Source organism: Hypanus sabinus, chromosome 6 (genome assembly GCF_030144855.1).
Source record: "Hypanus sabinus isolate sHypSab1 chromosome 6, sHypSab1.hap1, whole genome shotgun sequence".
NCBI lineage: Eukaryota > Metazoa > Chordata > Chondrichthyes > Myliobatiformes > Dasyatidae > Hypanus > Hypanus sabinus.
In genome coordinates this window covers 103539721-103551789 of record NC_082711.1, presented here as the reverse complement: position 1 = coordinate 103551789, position 12069 = coordinate 103539721, and the positions used below count along the sequence as shown (strand labels likewise).

Below are 12069 nucleotides of genomic sequence, written 5' to 3'. Positions count from 1 at the left end.
GAATTTTCTCCTCATCTAAATAATAGTCTGCCTGATTCTTCTTCCAAAATGTACCACGGTACACTTCTCAACATTGTATCATTGTATCAACATTGGAGCAGAGCTTGGGCTCAGGGGGCTTAGGCGGAAGAGGGCACAGTAGGCTTATCTTTTAGTTCTTGTTATTTTCAGTTATTCGGGAAGTATGAGTGTGAGGGCAGCTTGTTGTTCTCGGTGTCGGATGTGGGAGGTCCTGGAGTCTCCGAGCCTCCCGGACATCCACATCTGTGCCAGGTGCGCCGAACTGCAGCTCCTGAAGGACCGAGTTAGGGAACTGGAGCTGCAGCTCGATGACCTTCGCCTGGTCAGGGAGAGTGAGGAGGTGATAGAGAGGAGTTACAGGCAGGTGGTCACTCCGGGGCCACGGGAGGCAGATAGGTGGGTCACGGTCAGGAAGGGGAAGAGGCAGGTACTAGAGAGTACCCCAGCAGCTGTACCCCTTGACAATAAGTACTCATGTTTGAGTACTGTTGGGGGGGACAGCCTACCTGGTGGAAGTGACAGTGGCCGGGCCTCCGGCACAGAGGACGGCCCTGTAGCTCAGAAGGGTAGGGATCGAAGAAAGAGGACCATAGTAATAGGGGACTCGATAGTCAGACAGGCAGTTCTGTGGAGGTGATCGGGAGTCCCGGATGGTAATTTGCCTCCCTGGTGCCAGGGTTCAGGACGTTTCTGATTGCGTCCAAGATATCCTGAAGTGGGAGGGTGAGGAGCCAGAGGTCGTGGTACATGTAGGTACCAATGACATAGGTAGGAAAGGGGAAGAGGTCCTGAAATGTGAGTATAGGGAGTTGGGAAGGCAGTTAAGAAGAAGGACCGCAAATGTAGAAATCTCGGGATTACTGCCTGTGCCACGCGACAGTGACAGTAGAAATGGAATTAGGTGCAGGATGAATACGTGGCTGTGGGATTGGTGCAGGGGGCAGGGATTCAAGTTTCTGGATCATTGGGACCTCTTCTGGGGCAGGAGTGACCTGTTCAAGAAGGACGGGTTACACTTGAATCCTGGGGGGACCAATATCCTACCGGGGAGGTTTGCTAGGGCTACAGGGCAAACTTTAAACTAGTAAGATGGGGGGGGGGGGGGTGGGAATCAATTTGAGGAAACTATGGGAGAGGAGGTTAGTTCACCAGTAGAGCAAGTAAATAGACATTGTGTGAGGGAGGAAAGGCAGGTGATGGAGAAGGGATGCGCTCAGCCCGAAGATGTAGGGGAGAAGAAAGAAAAGGATAATAAATTTGAATGCATTGTTAGGGATGAAAAGAGAGGAGGAGGTGGAGAGTATCTTAAATGTATCTATTTTAATGCTAGGAGCATTGTAAGAAAGGTGGATGAGCTTAAAGCGTGGATTGATACCTGGAATTATGATGTTGTAGCTATTAGTGAAACATGATTGCAGGAAGGGTGTGATTGGCAACTAAATATTCCTGGATTTAGTTGCTTCAGGTGTGATAGAGTAGGAGGGGCCAGAGGAGGAGGTGTTGCATTGCTTGTCTGAGAAAATCTTACGGCGGTGCTTTGGAAGGATAGATTAGAGAGCTCCTCTAGGGAGGCTATTTGGTTGGAATTGAGGAATGGGAAAGGTGTAGTAACACTGATAGGAGTGTATTATAGGCCACCTAATGGGGAGCGTGAGTTGGAAGAGCAAATGTGTAAGGAGATAGCAGATATTTGTAGTAAACACAAGGTGGTGATTGTGGGAGATTTTAATTTTCCACACGTAGACTGGGAAGCTCATTCTGTAAAAGGGCTGGATGGTTTAGAGTTTGTGAAATGTGTGCAGGGTAGTTTTTTGCAACAATACATAGAAGTACCGACTAGAGATGGGGCAGTGTTGGATCTCCTGTTAGGGAATGCGATAGGTCAGCTGACAGATGTATGAGTTGGGGAGCACTTCGGGTCCAGTGATCACAATAGTGTTAGCTTCAATATAATTATGGAGAAGGACAGGACAGGACCTAGAGTTGAGATTTTTGATTGGAGAAAGGCTAACTTTGAGGAGATGCGAAGGGATTTAGAGAGAGTGGATTGGGTCAAGTTGTTTTATGGGAAGGATGTAATAGAGAAATGGAGGTCATTTAAGGGTGAAATTATGAGGGTACAGAATCTTTATGTTCCTGTTAGGTTGAATGGAAAGGTTAAAGGTTTGAAAGCACCATGGTTTTCAAGGGATATTAGAAATTTGTTTTGGAAAAAGAGGGATGTCTACAATAGATATAGGCAATATGGAATAAAGGAATTGCTTGAGGAATATAAAGAATGTAAAAGGAATCTTAAAGAGATTAGAAAAGCTAAAAGAAGACACGAGGTTGGTTTGGCAAATAAGGTGAAGGTAAATCCGAAAGGTTTCTACAGTTATATTAAAAGCAAGAGGATAGTGAGGGATAAAATTGGCCCCTTAGAGAATCAGAGTGGTCAGCTATGTGTGGAACCGAAGGAGATGGGAGAGATTTTGAACGATTTCTTCTCTTTGGTATTCACTAAGGAGAAGGATATTGAATTGTGTAAGGTGTGGGAAACAAGTAAGGAAGTTATGGAACCTATGACAATTAAAGAGGTGGAAGTACTGGTGCTTTTAAGAAATTTAAAAGTGGATAAATCTCCGGATCCTGACAGGATATTCCCCAGGACATTGAGGGAAGTTTGTGTAGAGATAGCAGGAGCTCTGACGGAGATCTTTAAGATGTCATTAGAAATGGGGATTGTGCCGGAGGATTGGCGTATTGCTTATGTGGTTCCATTGTTTAAAAAGGGTTCTAGAAGTAAGCCTAGCAATTATAGACCTGTCAGCTTGACATCAGTGGTGGGTAAATTAATGGAAAGTATTCTTAGAGATAGTATTAATAATTATCTGGATAGACAGGATCTGATTAGGAGTAGCCAGCATGGATTTGTGCGTGGAAGGTCATGTTTGACAAACCTTATTGAATTTTTTGAAGAAGTTACGAGGAATGTTGATGAGGGTAAGGCAGTGGATGTAGCCTATATGGACTTCAGCAAAGCCTTTGACAAAGTTCCACATGGAAGGTTAGTTAAGAAGGTTCAGTCGTTAGGTATTAATGCTGGAATAATAAAATGGATTCAACAGTGGCTAGATGGGAGATGCCAGAGAGTAGTGGTGGATAATTGTTTATCGGGATGGAGGCCGGTGACTATCAGGGTGCCTCAGGGATCTGTTTTGGGCCCAATGTTGTCTGTAATATACATAAATGATCTGGATGATGGGGTGGTAAATTGGATTAGTAAGTATGCCAATGATACTAAGGTAGGAGGTGTTGTGGATAATGAGGTGGGTTTTCAAAGCTTGCAGGGAGATTTATGCTGGTTAGAAGAATGGGCTGAACATTGGCAGATGGAGTTTAATGCTGAGAAGTGTGAGGTTCTACATTTTGGCAGGAATAATCCAAATAGAACATATAGGGTATATGGCAGGGCATTGAAGAATGCAGTAGAACAGAGTGATCTAGGAATAATGGTGCATAGTTCCCTGAAGGTGGAATCTCATGTGGATAGGGTGGTGAAGAAAGCTTTTGGTATGCTGGTCTTTATAAATCAGAGTATTGAGTACAGGAGTTGGGATGTCATGTTAAAATTGTACAAGGCATTGGTAAGGCCGAATTTGGAGTATTGTGTATAGTTCTGGTTACCAAATTATAGGAAAGATATCAACAAAATAGAGAGAGTACAGAGAAGATTTACTAGAATGTTACCTGGGTTTCAGCACCTAAGTTACAGGGAAAGGTTGAACAAGTTAGGTCTTTATTCTTTGGAGCATAGAAGGATGAGGGGGAACTTGATTAGAGGTATTTATTTAAAAAAAATAAAATTGAGGGTCATAGAGTTGACATGGATAGGCTTTTTCCATTGAGAGTAGGGGAGATTCAAACAAGAGGACATGAGTTGAGAGTTAAGGGGCAAAAGTTTAAGGGTAGCATGAGGGGGAATTCCTTTACTCAGAGTGGTAGCTGTGTGGAATGAGCTTCCAGTAGAAGTGGTAGAGGCAGGTTTGGTATTGTCATTTAAAGTAAAATTGGATAGGTATATGGATAGGAAAAGATTGGAGGGTTATGGGCTGAGTGTGGGTCAGTGGGACTAGGTGAGAGTAAGCGTCGGCACGGACTAGAATGGCCGAGATGACCTGTTTCCATGCTGTAGTTGTTATATGGTTATATGTTTATCAAATCAGCAATCTATATTAGAGCCCAGCTGCTTAACTAATCCTCTTCAGAAAACCCTTACCCAAACCGCTGGTGTGTGACCTCAGCCCCGTCAGTGTAGTTGATGTTCTAAATGACTACTGTCAGGGCAAGTATGGATAACTAATAGAACCATAGAACACTACAGCACAGTACAGGCCCTTCAGTCCTCCATGTTGTACCTACCCATTTAATCCTTAAAGTACTAAACCCACAGTGCCCCACAACCCTCCATTTTTCTTTCATCCATGTGCCTGTCCAAGAGGCTCTTAAATACCCCTAATGTTTTAGCCTCCACCACCATCCCTGGCAAGTCTTTCCAGGCACTCATAACCCTCTATATATATAAAAAATACTTACCCCTGATGTCTCCAGCTAATGTTACAAGTGAACACATAAATGCCATAACCTGTGCAATGTGGGGGCAACTTTACTCATTGCTCACCCAAGAGTCAGTGGTGAATACAACAGTTACCCTAACTTTACGGTAACAGTAGTGTGCTTCTCGTCAGGTCTGTCAAACACCGTTGATGATACTAAGTAATTGAAAGCTTCTTCCCATTCGCTCGATTTGCCACACTCGCACCCCCCCCCCCCCAACCCCATCTGGTGCCCTCACAACGTTTCTCCACCGCAACACTTTATTTCTAATCACTCCCTCATCTTTCATAGTCCGAATTTTCTCAACCTGCCCTCCATAGAGCCCGATACTCGGCTTCTGAACGCTATGATGACATTTCTGCCACTGCACGGAAGGAAGTGTTGTGACTCAGCTCTCCGCAACCCCTCACGCTTACGCATTTACCTAGTCCTCACCCCAAGCCATTGTTTGTTATTCAGTTTTAGTCATTTCCTACTGTACCGTGCTTGCTGTTTTAAAAAATTTATTAACCGAAATGACCTGACAAAGTGCAACAGAAACGCCTGACGTCTGCGAGGAAGGGGGTAACCCCGGAGCAAAGCCGTCACTGCCGGCAGCTGCGGCCCCGGCTCCGGCTCCGGCTCCGGCTCCCGGCCGGTGGGGGTTGGGTAAACCCCATTGGCGAAAATGATTGTATTTGTCGTGGAATTCCTCCTGCAGTCATGGATCAGAAGTGTTTAAACCGGCGATTTCTTTTTGAGATGTCTGATCATTCCATGAGTCGTGTTTAAGATACAATCTTTTTCTTTTGAATGCAGTAAAATGTACTTCGGAGTGACTGCGATGCGCGCTCCCGTGCGCATGAGAACTTCTGGGAAAACAGTGAAACCAAAAAGAGACAATATAAGCAACAACAGCTGTGGAGCATTTATTTAACTTTGTTAAGTTGAAATGACACACATGGCATAGAGAGTCGCCGAGTATGGAGACTTGTCTTTCAACTCGCAAACAAGCGGAGGAGTCTCGGCCCGAAACGTCGACTGAACTTTATTGAAGTTTATTCCGTAGATGCTGTCTGCCTGCATTTTGTGTGTGTGCGGCTTTCAACTCGCAATGTCCGCGCAGACCATAAAACACTCATTTACATCAATCCTGTTTTATTCTCAGGTTCCTATATATAACCATATAATAATCACAGCACGGAAACAGGCCATCTCGGCCCTCCTAGTCCGTGCGGAACTCTTAATCTCACCTAGTCCCACCTACCCGCACTCAGCCCATAACCCTCCACTCCTTTCCTGTCCATATACCTATCCAATTTTACCTTAAGTGACACAACTGAACTGGCCTCTACTACTTCTACAGGAAGCTCATTCCACACAGCTATCACTCTCTGAGTAAAGAAATACCCCCTTAAACTTCTGCCCCCTAACTCTCAAATCATGTCCTCTGGTTTGAATCTCCCCTACTCTCAATGGAAACAGCCTATTCACATCAACTCTATCTATCCCTCTCAAAATTTTAAATACCTCGATCAAATCCCCTCTCAACCTTCTACGCTCCAATGAATAGAGACCCAACTTGTTCAACCTCTCTCTGTAACTTAAGTGCTGAAACCCAGGTAACATCCTAGTAAATCGTCTCTGCACTCTCTCTAATTTATTGATATCTTTCCTATAATTCGGTGACCAGAACTGCACACAATATTCTAAATTTGGCCTTACCAATGCCTTGTACAATTTTAACATTACATCCCAACTTCTGTACTCAATGCTTTGATTTATAAAGGCCAGCATTCCAAAAGCCTTCTTCACCACCCTATCTACATGAGACTCCACCTTCAGGGAACTATGCACTGTTATTCCTAGATCTCTCTGTTCCTCTGCATTCCTCAATGCCCTACCATATACCCTGTATGTTCTATTTGGATTATTCCTGCCAAAATGTAGAACCTCACACTTCTCAGCATTAAACTCCATCTGCCAATGTTCAGCCCAATCTTCTAACCGGCATAAATCTCCCTGCAAGCTTTAAAAACCCACCTCATTATCCACAACACCTCCTACCTTAGTATCATTGGCATACTTACTAATCCAATTTACCACCCCATCATCCAGATCATTTATGTATATTACAAACAACATTGGGCCCAAAACAGATCCCTGAGGCACCCTGATAGTCACCGGCCTCCATCCCGATAAACAATTATCCACCACTACTCTCTGGCATCTCCCATCTAGCCACTGTTGAATCCATTTTATTACTCCAGCATTAATACCTAACGACTGAACCTTCTTAACTAACCTTCCATGTGGAACTTTGTCAAAGGCTTTGCTGAAGTCCATATAGACTACATCCACTGCCTTACCCTCGTCAACATTCCTCGTAACTTCCCTCGTCTCACACATATTATCCCCCTCAGTTACACTAGATAGGTTTATTATGGGGCCTTACTTCCTCTAATTCTACTCCCAACCCCTCTTCGCACTCACTATTCATGCTCTGTTTGCAATACTTACTCAATTATACAATATAATTATGATTATATAATTAATTGTTTGATAAATCAAATTATAGGTATGGTCTGCACTGCTGCCACAAAACAACTAATTTTCATGACACATGTCAGTGATAATAAACCTGATTCTGCTCCTGATCCCTCCACGTAACTTTACCATTAACATCATTTTGCCATCTTCTCTGTTTTTAGACTTCTGATCGAACCATGCTCACAGAATGTTTCGGTTCACTCCCATCACAACTGTTAATCTTTCCACAGCACTTTACTGAGGCACCAAAGGCCACCTGTATTTGAATAGCTGCCTTAGACAAGTGACACCCTTTGGTCCAATTTGTCCATGCTGACCGGGTTGTCTACCTGAACTACTCCCACTGGCCTGAGGTTGGTCCATATCCCACAAGACCTTATAAAATTAAATCAAGCAATGTTGATGGCAGTTGGGCTTCACTTCTAGATGGGCTCGATGCCTTCTATCCTTGCTTTGACCATCAGATCACTAATTCTCACAGCCCCCGATGATCCTGTGCTTTCAGACTCCAAGGTCAATGAGCAGGCAGCCTTCAGGAGGGTGAACCCACGAAAAGCATCTGGCCTGGGTGGGGTAGCTGGCCAAATACTGTACTGAGGACCTGTGCTGCTCAGCTGGCTGGAGTGCTCACTGAGATCCTTAACCTCTCGCTTCAGTAGACTGGGGTATCTATCTGCAGACTTTGTTGATACCAATGCCCAAGAAGATCATGGTGACCTGTCTCACTGGCTATCACCCTGTAGCAATTACACCTATGGTTTTGAAGAGTTTTGAGAGGTTGCCTGAGAATTAATGGCATCCGCTGCAATTTCCCTACCTGAACAACAGGTCCACAGCAGATGCCATCTCATTGGCTTCAGTCAACTGTGGAAGATCTGGACAGGAAGGATGCCTATGACAGGATGCTCTTTGTCAACCACAGCCTGGTTTTCATTATCATCCACTCATAATTAATCAATAAGCTTCAAGACCTGGGCCTCAATACCTCATTGTACAATTGGATCATTGATTTCTTCAATTGGAGACCCCAGTTAGTTTAAAGTTCAAAGTGCATTAATTAACAAAGTATGTATACATTACACAACTCTGAGACTCCTCTCCTTATAGGTAGCCACACAACAAACTCAAACGAACCCATATCAAAAGAGACCATCAAACACCCAATATGTAGAGAGGAAAAAAAATCATGTAAGCAACAAAAGTAAACAAACAGCGTTTCAGAACAAAAGTGAGTACACTGACATGAAGCCTGGAGTAGGCCACAGACTCACAATCAGAAATGCCTCCACTGTCTTAGGAGTCTGTGGAGATTTGGCACGGCATCACCCAAAAACACTCAAAGGTTTCTATAGATGTACTGTGGAGAGCACTCTGACAGACTGCATCACTGTCTGGTATGGAGGACTGAAAGAAGCTGCAGAAGGTTGTAAATCTGGTCAGCTCCATCTTGAGTACCAGCAAGTACCCAGGACATCTTCAGAGAGCGGTGTCTCAGAAAGGCAGTGTCCATTATTAAGGACCTCCAGCACCCAGGGTATGCCCTTTTCTCACTGTTACCATCAGGTAGGAGGTACAGAAGCCTGAAGATATACACTCAGTGATTCAGGAACAGCTTCTTCCCCTCTGCCTTCTGATTCCTAAATGGACATTGAACCCTTGGACACTACCTCACTTTTTTAATATACACTATTTCTGTTTTTTGCATGTTTTAATGTTTTCAATATAAGTATATTGTAATTGAGTTACCTATATATTATTTATTTATTTTCTTCTATATTATGTATTGCATTGAACTGCTGCTGCTAAGTTAACAAATTTCACACCACATGCCTGTGATAATAATTCTGACTCTGATTCTGACATTTAAAATGTTGATAATCTTCTTTAGATGTGTAGTGGAGAGTGTATTGACAGACTGCATTTCGGCCTGGTATGGAAGCACCAATGCTGTTGGATGGAAATTCCAACAGAAAGTAGTGGATTCAGCCCAGTACATCACGGGTAAAACCCTAACAACCATTGAGCATATCTGCATGAAAAGCTGCCATAGAAAAGCAGCATCCAATATCAGAGACCCCCACTACATAGGCCATGCTCTTTTCTCAGTGCTGCCATCAGGTAGAAGTTACATGATCCTCAGGGCTCTCACCACCAGGTTCAAGAACAGTTACCACCACTCAGCCATCAGACTCTTGAACAAAAGGGGATGACTACACTCACTTGCCCATTCATTGAGATGTTCCAACAACCGATGCTCTCACTTTAAAGACCCTTTATTTTGTTGTCTCATATTCTCATAATTTATTGTTATTTATTCATATTTTCATTTGCACCGTTTGCTGTCTTCTGCACTCTGGTTGTTCTTTCATTGATCCTCTTATAGTTACCATTGCATAGATTTGGTGAGTATCCACGCAGGAAAATGAATCTCAGGGTCATATGGGGAGACATATATGCACAGTACTTTGATAATAAAATTTCCATTGAACTTTAGACTTTGAAATGTTTTGATGTTATATATTCTGAACTGGTTCTCTTGAGTAAGAAATAACAGCTACAGAAAAGTGACTAACCAGCAAAATAAGATCTCTGGTTTCAAATTGTCATTATAATTTCAGAAATATTGCTTTTGTAATTTAAGGCATAACTCTTAAGTTACTGTAAGTTGCATTTGCAAATGTAAGCTCCATTTGTTTGGGACAGTCCCAAAGATTTACTTCTATTACACATAGTTACAGAGTCAGGAGGATCCTGGAATTGACATGCTAGGAAAAGAGATTCATGGGACAAGATGTAACTTGCCTACAGAATTCTTTCCACCCTCTGCCTGCTCTCCAATTTAAAACATACTTTTCCGGCTCCAGTGCTGAGTCATGGCCTCGAAACCAGCACTGTTTCTTGGTCTACTGATGTTGCCTGAACTGTTGAAAGCTTCCTGCATTTTCTGATTTTATTTGAGTTTCAGCATCTGCAGTCTCTTGCTTCATGTGCTGAGCAAGGTATGGGAGCGATACTGTAATATGACCATGCCAATGACATTGGTTACATGATATTTATGAGAAACAGCATTTATGTTCTTGGAATTTATTTTATTTATTAATTCACTCACAGACTTTATGCCTTTATTTTTGTAAACTGAGCAGGTTGCTAAAATAGTTTAAAAGACATTGAAGAGTCGATTACTCTTGCTATAAGCCTGGGGAAATAATTATATTTTATTTCCGGTTGCCAAGAAGACTCTAGGACTTATACAATTTTGAGAGGTATTCAAAGGAATGCGAAAGGAAAAATATGAGAGAAGTTTTAAGAAAAGACAGACTGAAAACCACAGATATGTTAAAAAGAAAGGGTTCCCTCAGGTGAACGTGTGTCTTCTATGTTCTGAGATAAGAAATGACCGAGCAATACAAGGGCTCAAAGAAACTATCAAAGCTAGCTGGAAAAATGAATGGGTGAGATGACCTTGATGACATGCATCTTAGGATTTTGAAGAAGATAATGATGGAGATTGTGGATGTAGCTTCCAAAATTTTATAGATTTGAAATGGTTCCTACCTGTTGAAAGATAACAACATACATCGTATGGCAATGTAGCAGTGAGTGAAACCTTATTATAGCTCTTTTCAAACTCCTAATGAATTATCTTCTCAAACTCCTTATGAAAGATAACAGCAGCTGTCTTGTCTTTATAGCTGCATGAATATCAGACATCCCACCCCTCCTGGAAGTTCAGTGAGTCTCCTGCAAATTAATAGCAGCTCCCTGTCGCCCGCATATTATATACAATATCCCGGAAATGGATTTTTTTGAGATGGAGAAGGAGCGGGAGCGATTCATTCATTAGCATAGCTAATGTTATTTAAACTAGCTGGCTAGCTGCTAAGGAGGTACTCCATGGCAGACATCCCACTTCTCCCGGGAGTCTCCCACAAATTGACGGTGCTACGTCCTTGAAATTAGTTTTTTCAGGATGGGATGTCTGGAATATGCTTCATCCAATTAGGTCATCAGAGATATTGACACCTCAGATCCTGAAATTCATCACCCTTTCCACTTCCAATCCCTCTGAGGATTTGTTTGTGTTCTCTTATCTTACTTTTTCTGATGTCCGCATTCAGCTCCTTGGTCTTGCCGACACTGAGCACAAGATTGTTGCTGTGGCACCACTGAACTCACCACTCCTGTACGCCCTTTCATCACCATCTGAAATTCTGCTAGCAATGGGCATATCGTCAGCAAATTTATGATGGCATTTGAGCTGTGCCTAGCCACATAGTCATGGGTGTAGAGAGGGTAGAGCAGTGAGCTAAGCATACACCCTTGTGGTGCACCAGCGTCGAAGATGTTATTTCCAATCTGCACAGATTGTGGTCTTCTGATTAGAGACAGAGGCCCGGTTTATGTAGCTCTTCTAACTGGACTGTAGGAATGATGGTGTCAAATGCATAGTTATAGTCAATGAACATTATCCTGACATAGGTGTTTGCATTGTCCAGGAGATCCAAGCCTGCGTGGAGAGCCATTGAGATCACATCTTTGTCACGGATGACAAATCTTTTGGAATGTTTTTTGGTTGTAATTAGAAGAACAGAAAGCAGTTGTTTCAAATAGTTGGACTTCTGAAAAGTTTTCTATCATGGCATACAAAGCATTTTTAAACAAAATTAGGGCACCCAGAGTGATGGATAATATATAGGTGTTGACTAAGGATTGGTTAAGGAAGTTAACATAGTCAGAATATGCAGATAATTTTCCGGTTGGGAGGTTATGACTGGTGGGTGGATGCTTCAAGGTCTGGAGCTGGGTCCCAGTTGTTCACAATGTACTGTAGATCAGTGATTTGGATGAGGGCATTAATTGTCGTATTCTACATCTGGATCATTATGGACAGCTCAGATCTGCCTAGCAAAGGGAGTACATAGA

The 12069-nt window shown here is 42.8% G+C and overlaps 1 protein-coding gene across 1 annotated transcript in view; it reads right to left on the bottom strand.

The window, feature by feature from the left end:
- Positions 1–12069, bottom strand: part of LOC132395177 (uncharacterized) — a 31868-nt gene that overhangs the window by 13766 nt on the left and 6033 nt on the right. Inside the window, exon 2 of the mRNA XM_059971472.1 lies at positions 5166–5311. Coding sequence (XP_059827455.1) covers positions 5166–5311 — 146 coding nt within the window. The remainder of the gene's footprint in view (positions 1–5165; positions 5312–12069) is intronic.